Below are 20,468 nucleotides of genomic sequence, written 5' to 3'. Positions count from 1 at the left end.
ATATTTTCTTTAAATTGTTAAATGTTTCTTTTATAAAAAAAAAATTGCAAAAAGCTCATACTGTCATAATTAAAAAGATTTACTGATTACATTAGAGACTTTAGAGTTCAAGTTATAATAATTAAGAAAATTTACCTATTATATTTGAGGTTTCAAGTTAAATCTTCAAATATTGTCTTGATAAAAAAATAAAAAAATAAAAAGTCTATGAAAGTTAAAATCACATACCATTAGTGTATGGAGAAAGTCTTGGGTGGGGCTGGAATGCCACTCACATAATGAGACTGCCATTTACATTTTGACATCTGTCATTTTTTTAATTCAGCTGGACCAAAACTTCTCTGCCCTCTTCCGCTTCCCTGCCTTTTCTCTCTGCAATTTTTTTTATCCAGCTGCCGTGAACATCTCCGGCTCCCCGACAACAACCTCCCCTTTCTCTTCTCTGTCCCTTTTCCTATCTCTCCTCTCCTCTCCTCTCTCTCTCTTTCTGCTCACTCACTCCGATCTCTCTCCTCTCCCTTTCTCTCTCTGCTCACTCACTCTCTCCGATCTGGGTGGGGGCGGGCCGAGATGGGGCTGGGCGAGGCGGGGATGGGGCTGGGCAGGGCGGGCCGGGGAGGGGATGGTCACTGTCAACGAGTTCCTCCTTTCATTGGCCCACGAGCATTGTCATGTTGGAATCTAAATCCAACATAGGAAACCAGAGTGCCATCGTCTTTTGGAATAGTACACTCAATATGCAAAATCAAACGCATAAAAACCCAACAGAAAAAAAAAAAAAAAAAAAAACAATGAAGGAAAATCAAAGAATAATTTATAGAATGAGCAAATGACAATTACTTTGATTTCTCTGAAAGGAATCTAAAGGCTTTTCTCAAGCTTAGAATTTAGTCCAAGAATGCGAGCTGCATGGCGAAAGTTGCGGTTGGTGGCTGCAAGAGCATTCATGGCTGCCTGGGTGGTGGCCGGTGTTGAAGAGAACGAGAGAGAGGAAGGCAGGGTCCACTGGATAAAAACTTGACATGTGTCAAAATATAAATGGGAGTCTCATTAGGTGAGTGGCATTCCAGCCCCACCCAAGACTCTCTCTTAGTGTATGTCTTAATGAATTATAAAAATTATTGTTAAATTTGGTTTAAAATAAAAATTAGAAGACAATATATATATGAGATAAGAGTGGAAAATAAAAATTTAATAAAAAAATAAGATAAAAAGAAAAAGGTCTGTGAGTTGTGAGTCATCCTTGTCGTGGCAAACGAGAACCGGATTAAAATCCTCTGAACTGCCGCCATAAGCCTGTTTCCAGAGAATCCAAGCACACAAAGCCCTAGCGCCCCCAAAAGGTTCATAGAGAGAGAGTGTCTGAGAATATTCACTGTCTAAGTTGTCACACTCTTTGAGATTCTTCTTCATTTTTGTGTCACAGAGTCATAGAACAATGGAAGGAAGCAAGGTAGTACCAGATTCAGTGATGGGATCAGTGAACAGAACCTTGGCCCATGTTGAACAAGTACGACCCCACTTGCAACAATTCTTGTCTCTCTCCGACCCAGACCTCCTCGCCGAAATGCCGCCTATCGAGCGAGCTCAGTCGCTGCTCTTGTTCGCCAAGGCCACTACGACCCTGTTCGCGTGTATGTCTTTGGTTTCCCTTTTACTCAATTTTGGATTAATTCCCATTTGATTGTGATTTTTTATGTCTTTCTTTGTGAATTAGTTGTTGGTTTTAGTTGATTTCTCTTTTGTTTTCCAGTGAGGTTGAGGTGTAATGGAGTAGACCCAGATGACCATCCCGTCAAAACTGAGCTTGTAGGTTTGCTAATTATTGTATTTTTATCTAATTCTTGAAGTTGTTTTTTTGGCCACAATTGTAGCTACATTTTAAACATTTACTGGTTGTGGCTTGTCCATTTTGGATATTGTTTCTGGGTTTATGCATGTGAGGGTATATTACCTCATAATTTTGGGATTGCATGGTTTGCTTAATTGTTTTATCAAAAGAAGTTGGATACATTAACTTTTCTTTTCCTTGTCCCATTCATGTAGGAGAGGTTGAGATTGTATCAGGAGAAGCTAGAGCGGTTCATAGATTTGAGTAAAGGTATATACTCTTATTTGGAAGTTCCAGTATTGATAGTCCCCCTTGTAAATTGTTGTCTCATAGTTATTATAAGCACAGTCGCTTACATGCACGTGGGTGACAGTGATTTAGGTGGACCCACATTGATAAATGGCTGCCAGTTTCCCACGTGCGCGTGAACGACTGTGCTTAGCATGCTCAAGTAATGCTGTATACAAGAAGGAAAGTGATGCACTATTGCTTCATATGACATATATGATGGATGGATGGCGATTGCTGTAACTCAAGTTATCTGTTTCAGATATCAAATTGTTTGCAAATTTTCATTTTGTATTTACCATGCTTCTTTGATTGGTGGGGTTTTATAGTCTTTACATTTGACAAATTGATTTTGTTCAAGCACCGTTGCGACCATCTACTACTTTAAACTATCAGGCAGCGACCCGTTTCATTGAGCATTCTTTGCCAGACCTCACCCCAGGTAGGTGATCATTTACCTTTTATGTCAAGATCATGACTTTTACACACCTTGATATTCACTCAAGCATTGTTGATTTTGTTTAGATCAGAAGCAAAGCATGAGAGACATCAGTAGAGGAGATGGGCCAAAGATTAAGTATCTGGAGAGGAATGTTCCAAAGAAGAGGAAGTATGAATCACCTAATAAACGATCAGTTCAGTCTGCTGCCAAGGAATTTCTCGAGAAAGCATCTCGCGAGCTTCTTGGTGATAATGTAGATGGTCTTAAGGGACCTCTACGGGTTGAGTCTTCAGATGATGATGACCTGCATATGGGCTGATTTCCTTACTTTTCCTGGTAAAGTTAGTTGTTTCAGTCTTATTCAGATTATAATATAATTTCCCACAATTATTTCAATTGTTTCACGTTCATTATGATACTCTAGTTTTTAATATTACAGAGTTTTGAAAACTCTAGACATTAGGTGCCCATGCCAATGTTGGCCTACATTAGTATAGCCTTACTTGCCTAGCTACTTTTGTAAAGTCTCTATATACATTGCTCACTCAAAATGGGAAAGAACAAGGATTTGGTACTTTATAACCTTAATTGTTACTTGTAATTCAATATGCCAGTATTGATGATTTTCTAATTAGTATAGTTATCATTATTGGAGTAACCATATATGAGAAATAAATATTGTTATTAGTAGTCTTTTCAAAATTATTTTTATTGAATTGGGTACCAATGTGAAACATTTTCCCTTATCAACCAATTTTATACCGAATCTTTCTTATGTTGATCCCTAGCATTTGGGAGGATTACTAATTACTATTAATACCAATGTGAATTGAATAATTCAAAGCTGATCTGGAAATACATGGTGTAATATTTACTGGAACTTTATAACTTTTGAGGAAATTTATCACACACACGCGTGCGCGCACACACGTTATTTCCAACGTTAATAATTGTTTTCAAGTAAGGCCTATTTTTTCTCATTATTCCCTTGTCTTCTAACATGGAGTTGTGCACCCTTTCCTTTAGATTGGAAGTATTGGATATGAATTTGTTCCTTTTTTACCAATTTTCAAGGGATTTAAGTTTAATCTTCTTTTGACCATTCTTTTTTTATTCGACTTTCTTTCTACAGGATTGCTGAGACCAGATATACTCATGTCTGTAATGAGCTGTCATCCGTTGTCTGTATGGAGCTTTTCAGTTTTCTTCTTTCACAGTACATGTTTTCATATTTTTACCCATTTGATGAGTAAAAATATCTTGACAATCCACAGGAGGAATGTATTAGCATCTTATTAGGCCTTTCATGGGGAGATGTTGGTTGGTCCTCCAAGGCATTGAAATAATTGATCCCTTGGTTTTTTAAGTTGCTTCATGAATGATAATGTTTTGACAGGGAAAGTCTTTGTGGCATGTTGACCAACAGAAATTTGGTAGTTCATCTATTTGTATGTATTATGACTGTATGATAATGGTGAGGATGACCGATGACGGGGATGGTTTTGAATTTAGAATGTTATTTGTAGAAATTTTTCAAGTATCTTATGTTTCACTTTCACCAAGTATGAATTTGTTACAATCAAACAGGTTGTTTTGGGTGGGTAGATCAATTTAACCCAAGTAGTTTCAACTTGGGCATCTCTTGGTTTTCACCCTACAGAGAGACTGATCTGTGCTACCGTGACAGGCTCTTGTGACCTTTATTTGATTTTCTTCATTCAACAATATACTTTGTAATAGAATCTAACAAAATTCTGATATGTACTGGGAGGCGGATTTATGTCTCTCTCTCTCTCTCTCTCTCTCTCTCTCTCTCTCTCTCCCTCACACATTTGTTCAAGGGGTTTGGATTTTGTAACACTGCTTTTAGCCTTTTAGTGATGGAAACTAAAGTGAAAGAACCAACATGGGCATTTTTAACTATCAAGGTTGGCCCAACAAAAAACGGGGGTCTACACTTTGACCCTTTGAGATATTTTTGGAGAAATGAATCTTTTAAATATGTAATATACTAATATGTAAAAGGTATCAAATAAAATTAGTTGTCTGCATTCATTTTCTTTTACAAGCTATTTCTAAACAATTAGAGGGGAAAAAAACAAAAATTTCGACAACAAAATCCTTTAAAGAAAAAAAAAACAAAATTAACTTGAAAATAAAAATATCATGTAGGAAAGTTTCAGGTGTTCAACTACCGAGAGTCAAAAGTAGGGTGGGTATTAAACCGTGCATCGAAAAAATTGGCTGGATCGGACCTAGGGGTGGGTCGAAATACCGCTATAATCGAATCGCACTCGAAAAATCGACGCGACCGATCCGCCCAGCAACCGCTCCGACGAGAGCCGACACATTGGTTGCGGTTTTCTAACCGATCTGACAGGGGGCGGAGGCGGAGGCGGCTTCTAAACCCCCACACCGTCAGTAAACCGCACCGACCGACCCTTCTTCATCTTCTTCTTCTCTCTTGGTTTTTGGAAGCAAGCAGCTTCTTCTTCTTCTTCTTCTTCTTCTTCTTCTCCTCTCCTGGTTTCTCTTTTTCTCCTCTCCTAGTTTCTGGCGCGCAGCAACTTCTTCTTCTTCTTCAACCTGCAACCTCGCCGCCACGATGGACGACCTTTCTTCTTCGACTGCTGCAACCTCGCCGCTGCGATGGACGACCTTAGATGCCGTCGCCGCGATGGACAACCTCAGATGCCGCTGCAGCTTCTTCTTCTTCTTCAACCTGCAAGTCCTGCAACCATCGCACAGCCACACCCAAATAGATGCCCTAAGGTGGTCGGTTTGGATCCATTTCGAACCGATCCGACCGTCACTTGCGGTTTCACCGACAGTCGGTTCACCGATAGAGTCGGTGGCAGCAGCGGTTGGCGTTTTGCCCATTTCGACCCTAGTCAGTCGGTCGACGGTATGTGGCTGGCGGTTCGGTTACCGACACCGACCCACCCCTAATCGGACCGATAAAAAATCAAAAAAATCATGTTGACCAAAAAAAGTCAACATCAGGAAGAAAATTAGACCGGACCAGTTCCAATTTCACACTCCATTTAACCAAATCGGACCGAACAATTAAAAAAAATATATACACATTTTTATACCCTTTTTATACATATTTATACCATTTTTATACACATTTTTGCACACATTTTAGATAATAAAATTAATATTAACCTAGCTAAACCCTATGACCTATATTCTATATATATAATAATGTTTTAGTATATAATTTTAGTTATACCCTATATAATAAAATTAGTATATTATATATATACAATTTTAGTATATGGTATATGCCCTATACTCTATACTCTAAACCATAAACTCCATTAAATATCATATACACTGTAATAAGTTAAAACTTAAAACCCAAGCATACAATTCTAATTTCTAAACCATAAACCATATACACTAAGTCTATTATGACTTATTAATTACTCTATAATGTTATATATACCTAACATTGTTTATGTATATATAGTTACAAAAATACTCTAGAACTAACTAGTTAATAAGATAATATAACACTAAACACCATTTTGGGCCCACTACACAATGTAATTTCATAATCCAAATTATTCATATTTTAAGTTTCCATTCAAAGATTAACCTTGCAAAAAATTAACCAAATCAGAAATCATTTAGCCATTCGATTATCATTACAATCATTTCATGTTTTATTGAAAAACTTGTGTTCGTCCATTTACATGAGCACAATTAGCTTACTAATAGTTGGCTAAACGATTTCCGATTTTGTTACTTTTTTTCTAAGGATGATCTTTGAATGAGAACCTAAAAAATAAACGGTTCAGATTATGAAATTACATTGTGTAGTGGGCTCAAAATGATAGTTAGCGTTATATTATCTTACTAACTGATTAGTTCTAAAGCACTCATCTATATAGTTATATATAAACTTATATAAAGTTATAAACTAGTTAGTAGTTATATAAAGTTATAAGTTTAAATTGTTAATACCCCAACCAAACCCCAGTCTGCCCCAAACCAAATCTCAGTTAACCTTAAATATTTTTTTTTTCTTTTCAATTGCCCAAAGGCTCCAAACCTCAATCAATTCTAAATCTTTTTTTTTTCTTTTCAATTGCCCAAAGACTCCAAACCCCAATCAACCCTAAATATATATATATATATTTTTAATTACCCAAGCTCCAAAGGTCCCGAATCCCAATCAACTCTAAACCCTTTTCTTTTTTTTTCTTTTTTTTTTCTTTCCTTCCTTTTTCTTTTCACTTTTCAGTTTCCCCCGTGACTCTCTCCTCCCTCTCATTTCTCACTCTCTCTTTCTTGTCTTCCCTCGCGACCAACTCACTCCCCGTGACTCTCTCTTCCCGGCGAGCTAGGCGGCCAGATCACCACCCAGATCTCGCCGCTTTATAGAAACATATCTTGCACAATATGGTGACCTGCTTTATCCAGACAGAAGGAGTATACTCTCCAAGTAAATTTTTATCACATATTTTAATTTTGAGATTATGATGTGGACAGTTACTCTGCACTTAATTTATGTTCATGTCCTGTACTGCGGCAATAACAACAAGATTTAACTCCTTTCTTTTATGTTGACTCAGGCTTGAGATTGTTGATAGATGCTTCAGCCATGACACAGTTGAGGAAATTATTGATGCTTTGGTAAGCATAATATATTTTGTTGCTAAACCAGAACTTGTAGTACAATTAACTACTACAAAATATAACACAAAAATGCTATCCAAAATGCGTGAAGCCAAATGTTTTCCAATATATTATTATGATTTTTTAAATACATTCTGGAATTTACTTTTGGTAAATGTCTTTGAAATGAAAATAAATTAATTGGTCAGGAAAAGGAAGCTACTGATTCGTATGATGAATGGTGCACAACAGCCCTCAAGAAACTAAAAGAAGCCTGCCCTTTAAGTTTTACAGTTTCTTTACAATCTGTGAGTTATCACTCCCTAGAATGTTATGGAGACTCTGCCTGACTTTCACTGGTGCATTCAGATACGTGAGGGCAGATTAAAATTTCTTGATCAGTGTCTGGCTCGAGAATATCGTTTATCTGTTAATGGAATTTCAAAATGGGTTCTAGTTACTTCTGTGAGGTATGGGGTATGGGGTTTTCTAATTTTCATTTAGTGAACATCTTTTGATCTGCTATTACATTGTTCCTTGTTTCTATATGCCTGTAGGGTATTCGGGCAAGATTGGCAGACAAAGACTTTGCACCCAAGGTACCCATTCTATATTCAGCCCTCTGAAATGTACCGTCTTCTTAGTTCTTTTTTCAAGCAGTGGTCATATAATCATATTATTAATTTTCATCCTAATTTTGCAGTGGGACCCTGCTAGTTTAAAAGAAGTTTCCAAAGATATGGTCGACTGCTATTTGTCCCTATTTTCGAATTCAAGCCCGAGCTGGAGCTACCCACAGCTTTGCGAGAGCCATTCATGTGAGACTTTGTGCTGAGTTAGAATTTGTTCCTTTTTTAACACATTTCTTTGTACTAGCGTTTCCCCATCTGAAAGTATAGGCCTTTTTTAGCTATAAGTTTTGGGAGGACTTGCTCTTTTTGGTTAGTAAGTACAGGGAGGACCGGAAGATGGTCAGAGAATTAAGGGTTGTCTTCACTGTGGTTTGTATCACATTTTGTTAAGACGTTTTCTGATGGCATTAGAGCCTCTCACAGCTTTAGTTCTGTATTGAATTCAATATGAAGGGAGTACCTATGAAGTGTATAATTTGAGACTATCTGGGCTGTGCAAGTGTGCATCTGGTTTGTGTTTAGTTTTGTTTTGTACCTTTCCCTTCTATGCACATATCTTTAAAGTAGTGGTGGCTTTGCACAAGTTTCAGATGAACAGAAACTTTTGTTTTTGTGTTTTTTATGTTGTAGCAAAGCACTCTTTGTTTCAAAAGCTTGACGATTGTGATGAGATGGACCAAAGTTTATCAGTTTTACATGTTTACTCTTTATCACCGAGCATGATTGTTTTCAAGGATTTGTGGAACAGCAGACTTGTTTCTGCATATTAGAATCGTATAATTTTTTGTGCAAGGCCTTGTGATATAATACTGCATGTTCTAAACAAGTCCTGCCAAATCTGCTATTCCAGAAAAAGATGGTGCTTGCCAAGTAGTGTGTCCATGTGAAGGAGCTGCAGTGCTCTGTGTTTTCTAACTGAATAGAGAAAAATTGTCATAAGATAAAAGAGAAGGGAGAACAAATGAAGGGAGGAAATGAGGAAGTAAGGTGGAAAATAATTTTATTTTACTTTTTTCTTTTTTCAATGCCTGTAACCTTAAATAATTTCTACAAAACAGTTAAAAATTATTTTTGTAATATAATTGAGAGCTTGGTTCTTTTTTTTTTAATGGAAAGAAGATTTCTACATTTCTCACATAAAAACTACGTGATTGCTGCCTTTTTATTAGAAAAGGTGATCGCTTAATATATTATTAGAAATTTACATTAAATTTATGAAATTATTAGTTTTTATAAGGAATATAAAATTACCATTTTAGTTATTTTTTTAATTAACCATAAACGATAAAATAGTCTACTAAATGAACTATTATCATTACCCTATTATCAATTTCTTTTTGATAAAAACTACATAATCCTTTTCTCTCTCTCTCTTGTTCAAGGGGTTTGGATTTTGTAACACAGCTTAGGGAAACTAAAGTGAAAGAACCAACATGGGCTTTTTTAACTATCAAGGTTGGCCCAACAAAAAACGGGGCGTCTACATTTGCCCCTTTGAGATAATTTTGGAGAATTGAATCTTTTTTTTTTTTTTTTGGTGGAACTGTGGAAGGAGAAATGAATCTTTTAAATATGTAAAAGGTGTCAAATAAAATTAGCTGTCTGCATTCATTTTCTTTTACAAGCTATTTCTAAACAATTAGAGGGGGGAAAAAAATTCGTTAAGAAAATCCTTTAGAGAAAAAAAAAAAAAAACAAAATTAACTTGAAAATAAAATATCATGTAGGAGAGTTTCAGGCTTTCAGCTACCGAGAGTCAAAAGATTGATCCTATCTAAAAACCCAAAGACAACGAGAGTGGAAGTGAAGAGGACCTTAATTGTTTAGTTGCTTCTTCTGTAAAAGTAAAACTTGTATTATTTCACTTCACTTTATTATCCTCCTCTCAACTCCGAACCCCCCATCTCTCTCGCAATGGCTTCGACCAGTGCTTTAACCTCACGGCTTTCCAACCTTCACCGACTCACCGACTCCCAAGACTATCTCTCTTTCCGTAAGCTCTCTCTCTCCTTACCCTTTGGATTAATCAGTAGTAAGCTGTATATATATTCATATATATTTTTTGGTCTGTGTTTGTAGTATGTATTTGCCCCGAATTGAATCTCGTTTAGCATGCTTGTGTTTATTTAAACAAAATAGAAACACAAATTGGCTTCCTTTCTCTACCAATTTTAAGCCTTTCTACGCACACTTTAAAAAGAAGCAAGCTTTGGTAGTATGAACAATTATGGTTGACATTTTTAACCCAATTATATTTGGATGATGGGCATTAATAATTTGATGCCACTTTGCTTAGTTACATTGTTCTAATGCTCTTGTGTGCCTTTTATGCACTTAAGACTTTTCTTTCATTTCAAGTTGTTTGTGAATCTCAGAATTCATTAATTAATCTTTTAATGATTGTTTTTTATGCAATATGTTTTGCCTTTCCCTGTGGGGTGGGGTTATTGCATAATTTCTTATGTCAAATCAAGCTAACTGCCTCTGCTGCTTTTAGGTGAAGTAGCCACTCCTTCAATTGTATCTTGGCCTGGTACTAAGACTAGGAGGGCAGCCCGGTCGTGCCGTGTGTATGGCTTATTTGGAGGGAAAAAAGAAAACAATGCAAAGGGTGATGATGCATCTTCAAAGGTTTAGCATATTCCCTCTTTTAGTTTGGTTTTCCATTTTGTTGGATTGGGCAGATCCACTTGTTACTGGTCAGTTATAATCTCTATCTTCTTAATCTCTTTACCCGATAATTCTTCTCATCTTTTTATTTATCCCCTTTATGTATGTTCTCTATTCAATGGTATGAAGATCCAGATACCCTTACCCATTTGAAGTCGATACAAATTCTGTTTAAAATGAGAGGGGGACAGCCAATTTTATATGCCTCATGGAAGGGCACCAAATCAAGTTTATATGCTTCATGCAGCTTAGCCTACTGGATTTGGTGACCCTTCCAATTGTGAGCTAAGTAGTTTTCATGCAGTAGTAGGCCCACCAGATTTTAGCATCAGGCTGTCAACTATAATTTAGCTGAACATGCATTTGCCAGATACTTTTTTGACTTATGGATCATTCTTTCTTTCTTGCATCATGATCGATAGTGGGATTTATTTAGATTAAAGGACAATGGGTTGGACATCAAACAGGAGGCTTGATTGTACAGATTATCTATAATTATAGTCAAACTATATGGTAGCTGTGCTGAAAGTAAATTAGGTTACCATCACTTATTTATCTGAGTTACGGTGACATTGCAAGCGTGAGATAAATTATAGGAACACAATGCACATTTGGTTTACTGGAAGACGTTTGGTGTTCAGAAGCTGAAACAATTATGGAAGTTTTTGTCTTTAATTAATAAATTATCCACAATGTGCCTATAAATGCTATGTTATTTTTTGTTAGCCTCCATACTCCTAAGTACGTCTTAGCAGCCTGGAGCTAGTCCAGTGCTTGTAAGAATAGAAACCTTGATTTAAATACTGTTATGTTCACGGTGACCTTCCACTTTGATGCAGGCAGGAATATTCGGTAATATGCAGAATCTGTATGAAACGGTTAAGAAAGCCCAAAATGTAGTACAAGTTGAAGCAGTGCGTGTGCAGAAAGAGCTTGCTGCGTATGTTCTTACTTCTTAATGTTATATCCAATTTAATCTGATGCTCATAATCCTTGCAGTGGTAGGACTATTTATCTTTTCATTCTTCTGTTTTTCAGGGCAGAGTTTGATGGTTATTGTGAAGGTGAGATAATAAAGGTAATGATTCACTCTTGCTACAAGGCCAATTTTTTGTGTTCCAGTTTGGGAATCTAAGCTTACTTGTTTGCTTGTGTCCCAATAGTATCTTTAACTTTAAGTGGCATCAACATATTTTCATTTTCATACTCTTGCAGTATCACATTCGGAGATGATATTTTCCCTTCCCCTTTGTGCAATTGCATCTATACTCTTGTCTTTCTCAGATTTGACAATCCAGTAATCTCTGATTTTCCCTAGGTAACGCTGTCGGGTAACCAGCAACCTATACGTACTGAGATAACTGAGGTCGCTATGGAACTAGGAGCAGAAGTAAGTGAATCTTGCACACAGAAATATCTTGTAAAAAATAGTTTGGCTTAGGATAGAAAGTGATTTTTCTTTCTTTCTTTTTACTGCAGAAAGTCTCTCTTTTGGTCACTGAAGCATACAAAGATGCACACCAGAAGAGCGTTGTGGTGACAACTCTTTCTCATGTTTTGGGGACTTAGAAATGGCTTATTTATTTCTTTGACTGATAGAATGTGTGTTTCTTTCATCTCTTCAGGCAATGAAGGAGAGAATGAGCAACCTTGCCCAGAGTTTAGGAATGCCACAAGGCCTCGGTGAATTGAAGTGATTGAACGAAGAACAAAATTGGCATATATGCAGTCAGTCAATTTATTTGTCGTATCTGTAATTTCCAAGTTTGAAGTCAAGAAGCAAATTCATTAATTGTTTCTTTTTGTAACAAAATATTCAAAATTTTAATTGAGGCTGAATTTTATAGTTGAAACTTAAAACTCCTATTGGATTCTATTTTATGAGGCATATGTATCCGAAAATCAATATGTTGATATTACGAAATCGAAATTGAATTACATAATATCTCTAGCCCCTCAGATTAATGAAATAATAAAGAATTAAACCAATCACTAAACCCACCCTCTAAAATCCCAAAAAATCCCCACATCAAAACAACGCCATTGCCAAAAACCCCAATGCCATCACAATCAGACCACCCTGCAAGCTTGTAGCACTGCTAGTCGGAGCAACGGCGGGAGCATCAATCTCTGCCGGAGAAGGTGCCGGAGAGATGCCAAGGTGTTTTCTTGGAGACATAACCACCAAAACCAGCTTCTGACCCTTCTCACAGTGGCCCTTGGTTCCGCTGATAAAGTAGAATGGTCCAGGTTGGTCAAGCTTCAGCTTGGTCTCACCATCCTTGTACTGCTCAATTGGGTCTGAAGTGTTGCAGCTATTGTAGTCTTCTTCAGTCACACGCAACACCGAGTCTTCTCCGCTTTTGTATTTCAACACTGAAATAAGATAAAAAATATATAAAATAATTGCTAATTACCAAAACAACACCAAAAATGGAAACGACCCAACATTAAAAAGAAAAAGCTTGGAATTGAAACATGGAAAATTACCAAGAACGTCGCCGACGCTGAAACGGTGGCTTTCAGCCCATTTGTTGAGAGATTGGGATTGAGAGGTAGGGATTGCCCATCCGTCTGTTTTGCCTCCGACCAAGATTTCTCTAGCTTCTGAGAAGCTGAAGAGGAGGAAGATGAGGAGGAGCAGAGGAGATGAAGATAGAGCTTTTGATGAAAAGCCAGCCATTGACACTGAAACAGAGCACTGAGAGAGTATGTCTGCGAGTGTGTTTGGGGGGCTTTGATTTGAGAGTGAAGGAGGAAGAAGCGAGTGAGATAGTGGGAGTGAGGGTTAAGGTTGTGGTCCAGCTCTCTCGTCTCTGATGTATTTATACAACAGCAAAACTAGGCAACTAGCCGTTGTGAGGAAAAGTTAGTGCAACGGGAAAAAAATTATTTATGATAAGCAGAAAAGAAACGGTCAGAAAAGCATCAAAAGAAGAGTTACAGGTTGAACACCCATTGACCATAAAAAACAAGGTTCAACACCCATCTTCAGTGGTCCCATACCAACTGGGCTGGTACTTTTACATAGGGCTGGGTCGGATGACCGAAAAAACCGCATTCCGAACCGTGACCGACTCAACCACTCCACAAAAACCCGCTATGACGATTGACCGATGGGTCGGTTGCGGTAATCCAACCGCTCCGACTATGGGCTGTGGTGAGGGCGGTTGGGAAATCCTAAACTCGTCGATGTACCGCAACCGACCGACCATCTTCCTCCTCCTCCTTTCCTTCTCCTTCTCCTTTGACTGCTGCAACCTGCAACCTCGACCTGTGCAACCTGCAACCATCCCATAGCCACCACCATAGCCCAAAACAGAAGCCCTAAGGTGGTCGAAATGGATCCATTTCGATCCGACCTGATGGTCAATTGCGGTTTAACCAAATATCGGTTTACCGACAACTTCGGTGGCAATGGAGGCTCGCATTTGGTCCAGTTCAACCATGGTCGGTCGGTTCAGGGTTGAGGCCTGGCCAAACCGCACCCAGCCCTACTTGAGTTTTACATGCTCCCAAAAATCACTCATATTGCAACCCAAGGTTTTGTCTCATGGCCGGTTGGTTTGATTACATTTTACTAAGTTCATTTGACACTGTTTTTTAGAAAGCATTTTTGCCCAATAGTAAGTGCTTTTATTCAAAAATGCATATAAACTTTATAAAAATTTTAAGTGTTTTATGCAAACACACTTGAAAATGCTTTTCCAAAAACCATTTAAAATCATTTTTACAATCTATAAGTACTTTTATTGTTAATAGTATCAATAGAGATAGTTTCGTAATTGCTTTAATTTAAAAATACACTTTTAATTCTCTTAATTTTTTTGACCAAAATAGCACGGATAGTGATCGCACAAGTAGAAATAATTCAAGCTTATGTGTAGTTTAGCATCACTGTGACTATCTAAAGTACAGACTCCTTCTGTTGAGGTATACCTCAACTTATTTATGTTGAGGTATACCATGTTAGGGCACACACGAGTCGTTTTGTGTCGATCCGAACCGTTCAGTTTTTACATCTCCATAGATAGATCATCCTTGCAAAAAATTAGCCAAATCGGAAACCATTTGCCTATCTAACTTTGATAAAACAAATGGACGGTTTCATCGAAAATACTTGGTTCGTCCATTTATTTGATCAAAGTTAGATAGGCAAATGATTTCCGATTTGACTAATTTTTTGCAAGGATGATCTATCTATGGAGATGTAAAAACTGAACGGTTCGGATCGACACAAAACGACTCGTGTGGGCCCTAACATGGTATACCTCAACATAAATAAGTTGAGGTATACCTCAACAGAAGGAGCCTGATCTAAAGTATATCTAAAGTACTCTAAATCAGATGCTATTTCCAGCAATCAAATTAGTGAAAATAAGAATGTGTGTTCAAATTTCAATATTTAGGATTGGATGGATGAATTTTGGACAACTAGAACTTTAGGGACCTTGGGACAAACCAAAAGAAAATTGACCAAAGAGACCAAACACGATCAACTCGAGAAGAAAAAGAAATAAAACTTTGGTTTCCAAAGCAACACGCACTAGTCCAGTTGTCCTGCCACAGTTATATGAACCCACTACGTGTCGAGTGAATGAAGCTTCAGCCTCCACTTGGTGCTTGTAAGTCAAACGTGGCACTAATTAATGCTCCTCTTCTTCAACCTCCAAAACCCACACGCACAAGCAGAAAAGGAGAGACAGGTTTCAACTTACAGAAAAGGAAACAGAAATTGAGAGAGATGGCAGCTGGGAACGAAGAGTGGAGGAAAATGGCAGACACACACAAAATGAGTCCGGAGGAAGTGAAGAAAGCTGGAGTGGAGGCATCAAAGAGGCCTCCGGGGCATAACCCTGGGGGTATTCTTCACCAGAGGCGAAACCTTCCCTACAGTCCCACCGCCATGGCCATCGGGGGCTTCCTCGTCGTTGGCGCCATCGGCTACTTCACCCTTTACGCCAAGAAAAAGCCCGAAGCCTCTGCCGGAGATGTGGCCAAGGTCGCCACCAATGTTGCCGGTCCCGAGGACACCAAGCCCAGGAAGTAGTAGATGTGCTTTTCTTAGTGTAACTATGGCGTAGTGCTTTCTACTTGTTCATCTGTTTGTGGACTTTTTTCTTCATACACTCATATTTTGCTGCTTTTCGATATTCAAAAGTCTCAATGATATGGTGGATTGGATATCAATTGTAGCTTTACTTTTAAGTTTTAACAAGTTAAACTAAAGTTTTTTTCTTTAACCAAAATTAAACTAATAAGGATCCTGGTTCTATTCTTCTTGTTCCATCAGCTTTCAAAAGGTCATTTAAAGTAACAAAACAGGAATTTTGTTTTTACATTTTTTTGGCAACATACAAGATTTTTTTTTTTCTTTCATTGGCAAGAATAAGACCCAATTAACTGTTCAAGCCTAAACTAATTTGAATCCACACGCAGAATGGTTGGGGTTTCTCTACTATGCACCAATTATATCGAGGAGAGTTAACTCGAACTCCATAGTTTCCTCTCTTTCGATTCAACCATAAAAGTCGTCTGGGCAAATTTCTTTGGAAGTGAAGAATTCAATTCAACCATTGCCCAATCCCCCAAAAAAGGGAAAAAAAAATCCCATTAGCAGCCTCCTATAAATCCCACTATGAAAACCAGAAAGACAAATAGACAAGAAACATTAAACTCCCTAACAATTTGTAATGGAAGAGAAGAATTCTTAAAAAATAAACAAAAAGAAAAATACTCGTAACAATTATGAGACCTTGTGGGCTTGTCATGATCCAAAATTGAGCACAATAGAATACATTTGAAAAGCACAATCCAACGTTAATTTCAAAATCTTACACTACTAAAATATTTGTTGCATCTTCCTGTGGAGACAACAGCTTGCAAGCCCGATTGCACTTATTAATCGATTTTCACAGATGAGTAGATGAGCCTCGTGAACCAGAAGCAGGCATAAAACCCGATGGTACCGGTCAGCACAAAGAATGCGTAAGAAGCAATAAGCATGTATCCGAAGTATAACATCCCAGAGACAAGCTTTGTGATTTCGAGCTTTGTGAAGAAGTAGAATGTAGCATAGAGGAAGAGGTACAGGGCAGATGAACCTGATGTGAGGTATGACCTCCACCACCACAGGTAGTCCTCACTGCACAACTGGAAGTAGCAGAGCACGATGGTTATCTCTGCGCAAGTGACAATGAGGATAATGAAGACCAAGAAGAGGAAACCAAAGATGTAGTAGAACTGGTTCAGCCAAATCGAAGTGAGGATGAAGAAGAGTTCAATGAAAACTGCTCCAAATGGGAGGATTCCTCCAATCAGAATTGAGAAAACTGGGTTCATGTACCAGGCCTGTTCTGGGATCTGTCTTGGGATTTTATTTGTTTTCACAGGGTCCTCAAGTGCTGGCTTCTTGAACCCAACATAGGCTCCCACAAATACAAGTGGGACTGAGATCCCAAACCATAAGAAGACCAGGGCAAACATTGTACCAAACGGCACAGCTCCAGACGATTTCTGGCCCCAGATGAGTGTGTTTAAGACAAAGAAAATGGCAGAGACGACAGCTGGGAACATGACTGCAGTCCTGAAAGCAATTTTCTTCCATTCAGTCCCTTTAAACATTTTGAATAAGCGAGCAGAGGCGTAACCAGCAAAAAGGCCCATGAAGACATAAAGCAAGAGCATCGCTGTCATTAGACCACCTCGGTTAGAAGGAGAGAGGAAACCAAGGACGGCAAAGATCATTGTCACAAGTATCATCCCAAAGAACTGAACCCCAGTTCCAACATATACACAGAGCAATTCTGCATTATTTGGAGCCCTGAAGACATCCCCATGGACAAGTTTCCATCCTGTCTCTTCTTGTGCTTCTTCCTGGGTCTCAAGTTCATTATACTTGGAGATGTCACGGTAGAGTGTTCTTAGCATTATCATTGCTACCATACCCGAAAGGAATAGTACAATCATCAATGAATTGACAATTGAAAACCAGTGGATTTGGTCATCACTCATTAAAAGATAAGCATCCCATCTAGAAGCCCACTTTACATCACTCTCCTAGAGAATAGACATGAAAGAAAGTAAATCAACAGATTAAAAGTGACAAAGCATGTTTAATCACTCATATCAGGGAAATTTGAGTTCAATGGACATTAGGAAAAATAAAAAAAATAAGAAAAGGAATTTCAAGTATGGTATATTCCAGTGTTGTCCACCCAAGCTACATATGCAAGCTACAGAGTAATGACAGTTCGTAGTAAATACGACTAATAATTTTGAATTAAGGAGTTCACCTGGAATTCAACGTCATATGTGAATATGATTTCTTGTTTCTCAGAAACTTCTTGAGGAGAGTTGGAATTAACAACTGTGTGTTTTGAATGGGGGTCGCAGGTAGTTAAACGAGTATTTGCATCGTTCCATTTCCCATCATATTCATGTTTAACACTGTCCACATTCAGCAGGCAAACAAACAATATCAACAATTGATACTCTAGAAAGAAGATTCAGCAAGAAGGAATCATTTAGTAGAGAAGGAAGACCTGGAAAAACTGACCTGAATGGTTTAACCTCAAATCCCACAATTCTAGCTGTTTCAGTTTGCAGATCTCTATGATACTTGACAGTAAATGCCAAGTGGTTGTGGATGAAATATTTTTCTTCCTTGCTCTGAGCACAAAAAGACAAAGTAAGCAAAGAGAAAAACATAACCATCCACAAAAAAATAATAATAATAATAATAACAATACAAAATGATTTGGTGCCAATAAGTAATGCAAATACCCCAGCATAATGGCCTTTGAGCCCAACATGAAAGCCAAGCTGATAAACAGTAGGAGCTTCCTGATCTGTCCTCTGAATGGGAACCACTAGAGGGAGATTATCAAGGATCCTATCACACGAAAAGCAGTTTTAATAAGATATGCAACTCCAAAGCAGATCCTTTTCACATAAATATATATTCATATTATAGTAGAATAAATCATTAAGTGTTTGAAAAGTACATGTTCACCCGATACTCATCATCTATCTTCTCTTTAAACTGCTTTACAGTTTTGCCATCAGGTGTAATCTTGCAGACAATTTTGCACATCTGTGGCTCGCGCATTTTAAACTGCACAGAATGCATGATAAGTTAATAACTATAGGGGAAACAAGCAGCCTTAGAATTATACAAGTACAATAACACGGACCACATAGGGGGAGTTTTCGATACGGTCACCACGAAGCACTTCCCCAAGATTCTCTGCACTGTCCAAAATTTTCTCAGGTCGGCAGTAAGGGAGAGAGTAAAATGAGTAAGGAAGTTGAGTCTTTGTGGATGTCAACTTGTTGACTTTCACTTTCAAATCATCTCCCTGCATTCAAAGACACACGAGAAAATTTATCAGAACCAATAATATTGTCCTATAGAGCTTCCTTCCCCTGACTCAAAGTCATATGCCTTCCAGTCAACTAAAGCAAAACAACCTCAAATACGCAATCTAACTTGAAAAAAGCAATTCGAATTTTATAACCAGCACTGGTAATCCAGTGGAACCAAAATGACAAGCTTCTCAGAGTACTTGTCGAAGTCATATACGGATCGATACCAGCTCAGACCTCCCGAGATCTGATGCGTTGGTTTCGGCCGCAAATGACTCTCAGAATCACATTGTTCTACGCATTAAAGCAATACTCAAACACAGCCTAAGCAAAATGGAGGAACTATGTAGCACAACGAACACAAATTAAAAAACGTGTAAATCTCAGGATTTTTACTAAGCTAGAGGTCAATTAGACTAATTCGACGATCATTTCAATTGACTAAATCTTCCAGAACCAAATTAACAAATTTGCCTCTATTTTCTCGACGACCAAACAGACGGAAACTAATAGTAGGTCACAAAGAGCACAGATCCGAGAAGCGAAACTCAGATCAATGAATTCTTACAGGGACATAAAAATTAAAGATTAGATTCGTCTGTGAGAGCTGACCTTGCTGAAGTCCTCGGGAGCGACTCCGGGGAGGTAGAAGGAGTGGGCGCCATGGATGAGAAGCAGGAAGATCGCAGAGATCGACGTGAGTGTACGGAGGAGCGCCTTGGATCCACGAGACTCCATGGCCTCTGACTGAGAGAGAGAGAGAGAGAGAGATGGAGAGATGGAGAGATGGAGCAGAAGTCCTTAGATCTGGAGGATCTGGAGGATCTGTCTATTGGTTGGTGTTTATGGCTTCCTTTCGTGTTTGTCTGTTGCGTAAAATTAAAATAATAAAATTGGTTTAAAATTAAAAATAATATTAAAAAGGGGACAAAGAAGGAGACGGGAAGCTTAGAGAAGGAGTGGACTCGAGGTTCGCTCCGGTGAGATCTTCTGCGGTGACGGTGTGAGTGCTTGCTTATTTCGATTTGTGCCACGTTAGGCCTTTTTGGTGGATATTTCTGTGTTTTTTTTTTTGGCCACTGATATTTCTGTGTTTTTGAAGCGTAAAGGCCACGACAAACACAACACAAAAAGCTGCTCTACTTCAGCCCATTGAGTATAAAGTCCGGCCCAAACATCTATCAAATAGTTCCTTTTCCTTTTATACAATGAGGACTATGGATCTGATTATGTGGTAGTGTTTTACTGATTCGTATATGAATTTATTTTTCGATTCATTTATTTATAAGTTTATAACAAGTAAATTTAAATCTTAAATAATGTGCATACATCATTGATACAAATTTAAGATCTTTTACACTACTCAAACAAATTTATGATCATATCCCTTCAATTTTACAAGGATATGTCGTTGTTTAATAGTTGAGATATATTTGAGACCCAAAATTAGGGGGGACTATTCATACCAATCTTATATGCTAAGTTGGCCACCCTCTTTAATTTTTTTTCATAACCTTCCAATTATACCCTTAATGTAAAAAAAAATGAACACTCACCATCATCGCCGGCCAAACCCAACCAACCAACCCATTCCACTAGACTACCGACAACG

At 38.0% G+C, this 20,468-nt stretch overlaps 5 protein-coding genes and 1 long non-coding RNA gene across 6 annotated transcripts; 4 read left to right on the top strand and 2 right to left on the bottom strand.

The window, feature by feature from the left end:
* The first annotated feature begins 1,212 nt into the window (after nt 1-1,212).
* Nucleotides 1,213-4,328, top strand: LOC147278379 (Sas10/Utp3/C1D family). The gene is made up of 7 exons (XM_086251295.1): nt 1,213-1,343; nt 1,427-1,634; nt 1,754-1,809; nt 2,047-2,101; nt 2,481-2,561; nt 2,645-2,897; nt 3,694-4,328. The coding sequence occupies exons 2-6, from the start codon at nt 1,439-1,441 to the stop codon at nt 2,878-2,880; spliced, it is 624 nt and encodes a 207-aa protein (XP_086107421.1). The 5' UTR covers nt 1,213-1,343; nt 1,427-1,438; the 3' UTR covers nt 2,881-2,897; nt 3,694-4,328.
* Nucleotides 4,329-6,898: 2,570 nt separating this feature from the next.
* Nucleotides 6,899-8,294, top strand: LOC147278378 (uncharacterized). Its single transcript, XR_015123617.1, has 5 exons — nt 6,899-7,014; nt 7,145-7,205; nt 7,397-7,657; nt 7,745-7,786; nt 7,891-8,294. It is a non-coding gene; the product is annotated as an uncharacterized LOC147278378 (long non-coding RNA).
* Nucleotides 8,295-9,595: 1,301 nt separating this feature from the next.
* On the top strand, nt 9,596-12,370 carry LOC147278377 (nucleoid-associated protein At2g24020, chloroplastic-like). The gene is made up of 7 exons (XM_086249862.1): nt 9,596-9,812; nt 10,317-10,450; nt 11,329-11,429; nt 11,528-11,567; nt 11,808-11,879; nt 11,969-12,025; nt 12,115-12,370. The coding sequence occupies exons 1-7, from the start codon at nt 9,734-9,736 to the stop codon at nt 12,184-12,186; spliced, it is 555 nt and encodes a 184-aa protein (XP_086105988.1). The 5' UTR covers nt 9,596-9,733; the 3' UTR covers nt 12,187-12,370.
* Nucleotides 12,371-12,392: 22 nt separating this feature from the next.
* ENODL15 (early nodulin-like protein 15) lies at nt 12,393-13,315 on the bottom strand. Its single transcript, XM_086249863.1, has 2 exons — nt 12,980-13,315; nt 12,393-12,865 (listed from the first exon to the last, which is right to left on the bottom strand). The coding sequence occupies exons 1-2, from the start codon at nt 13,170-13,172 to the stop codon at nt 12,519-12,521; spliced, it is 540 nt and encodes a 179-aa protein (XP_086105989.1). The 5' UTR covers nt 13,173-13,315; the 3' UTR covers nt 12,393-12,518.
* Nucleotides 13,316-15,198: 1,883 nt separating this feature from the next.
* LOC147278375 (uncharacterized) lies at nt 15,199-15,564 on the top strand. The gene has a single exon (XM_086252530.1). It carries the CDS (start codon nt 15,234-15,236, stop codon nt 15,537-15,539), a length of 306 nt encoding a protein of 101 aa, XP_086108656.1. The 5' UTR covers nt 15,199-15,233; the 3' UTR covers nt 15,540-15,564.
* A 585-nt stretch (nt 15,565-16,149) lies between these two features.
* EMP1 (Endomembrane protein 70 protein family) lies at nt 16,150-19,878 on the bottom strand. The gene is made up of 7 exons (XM_086250548.1): nt 19,469-19,878; nt 18,685-18,849; nt 18,496-18,605; nt 18,275-18,383; nt 18,048-18,160; nt 17,785-17,938; nt 16,150-17,548 (listed from the first exon to the last, which is right to left on the bottom strand). The coding sequence occupies exons 1-7, from the start codon at nt 19,592-19,594 to the stop codon at nt 16,391-16,393; spliced, it is 1,935 nt and encodes a 644-aa protein (XP_086106674.1). The 5' UTR covers nt 19,595-19,878; the 3' UTR covers nt 16,150-16,390.
* Nucleotides 19,879-20,468: the final 590 nt, after the last annotated feature.

Source organism: Dryas octopetala, chromosome 7 (genome assembly GCF_963921425.1).
Source record: "Dryas octopetala chromosome 7, drDryOcto1.1, whole genome shotgun sequence".
NCBI lineage: Eukaryota > Viridiplantae > Streptophyta > Magnoliopsida > Rosales > Rosaceae > Dryas > Dryas octopetala.
Note: the sequence above shows the minus strand (reverse complement) of the source record. Positions and strands in the feature narration are given on the sequence as shown.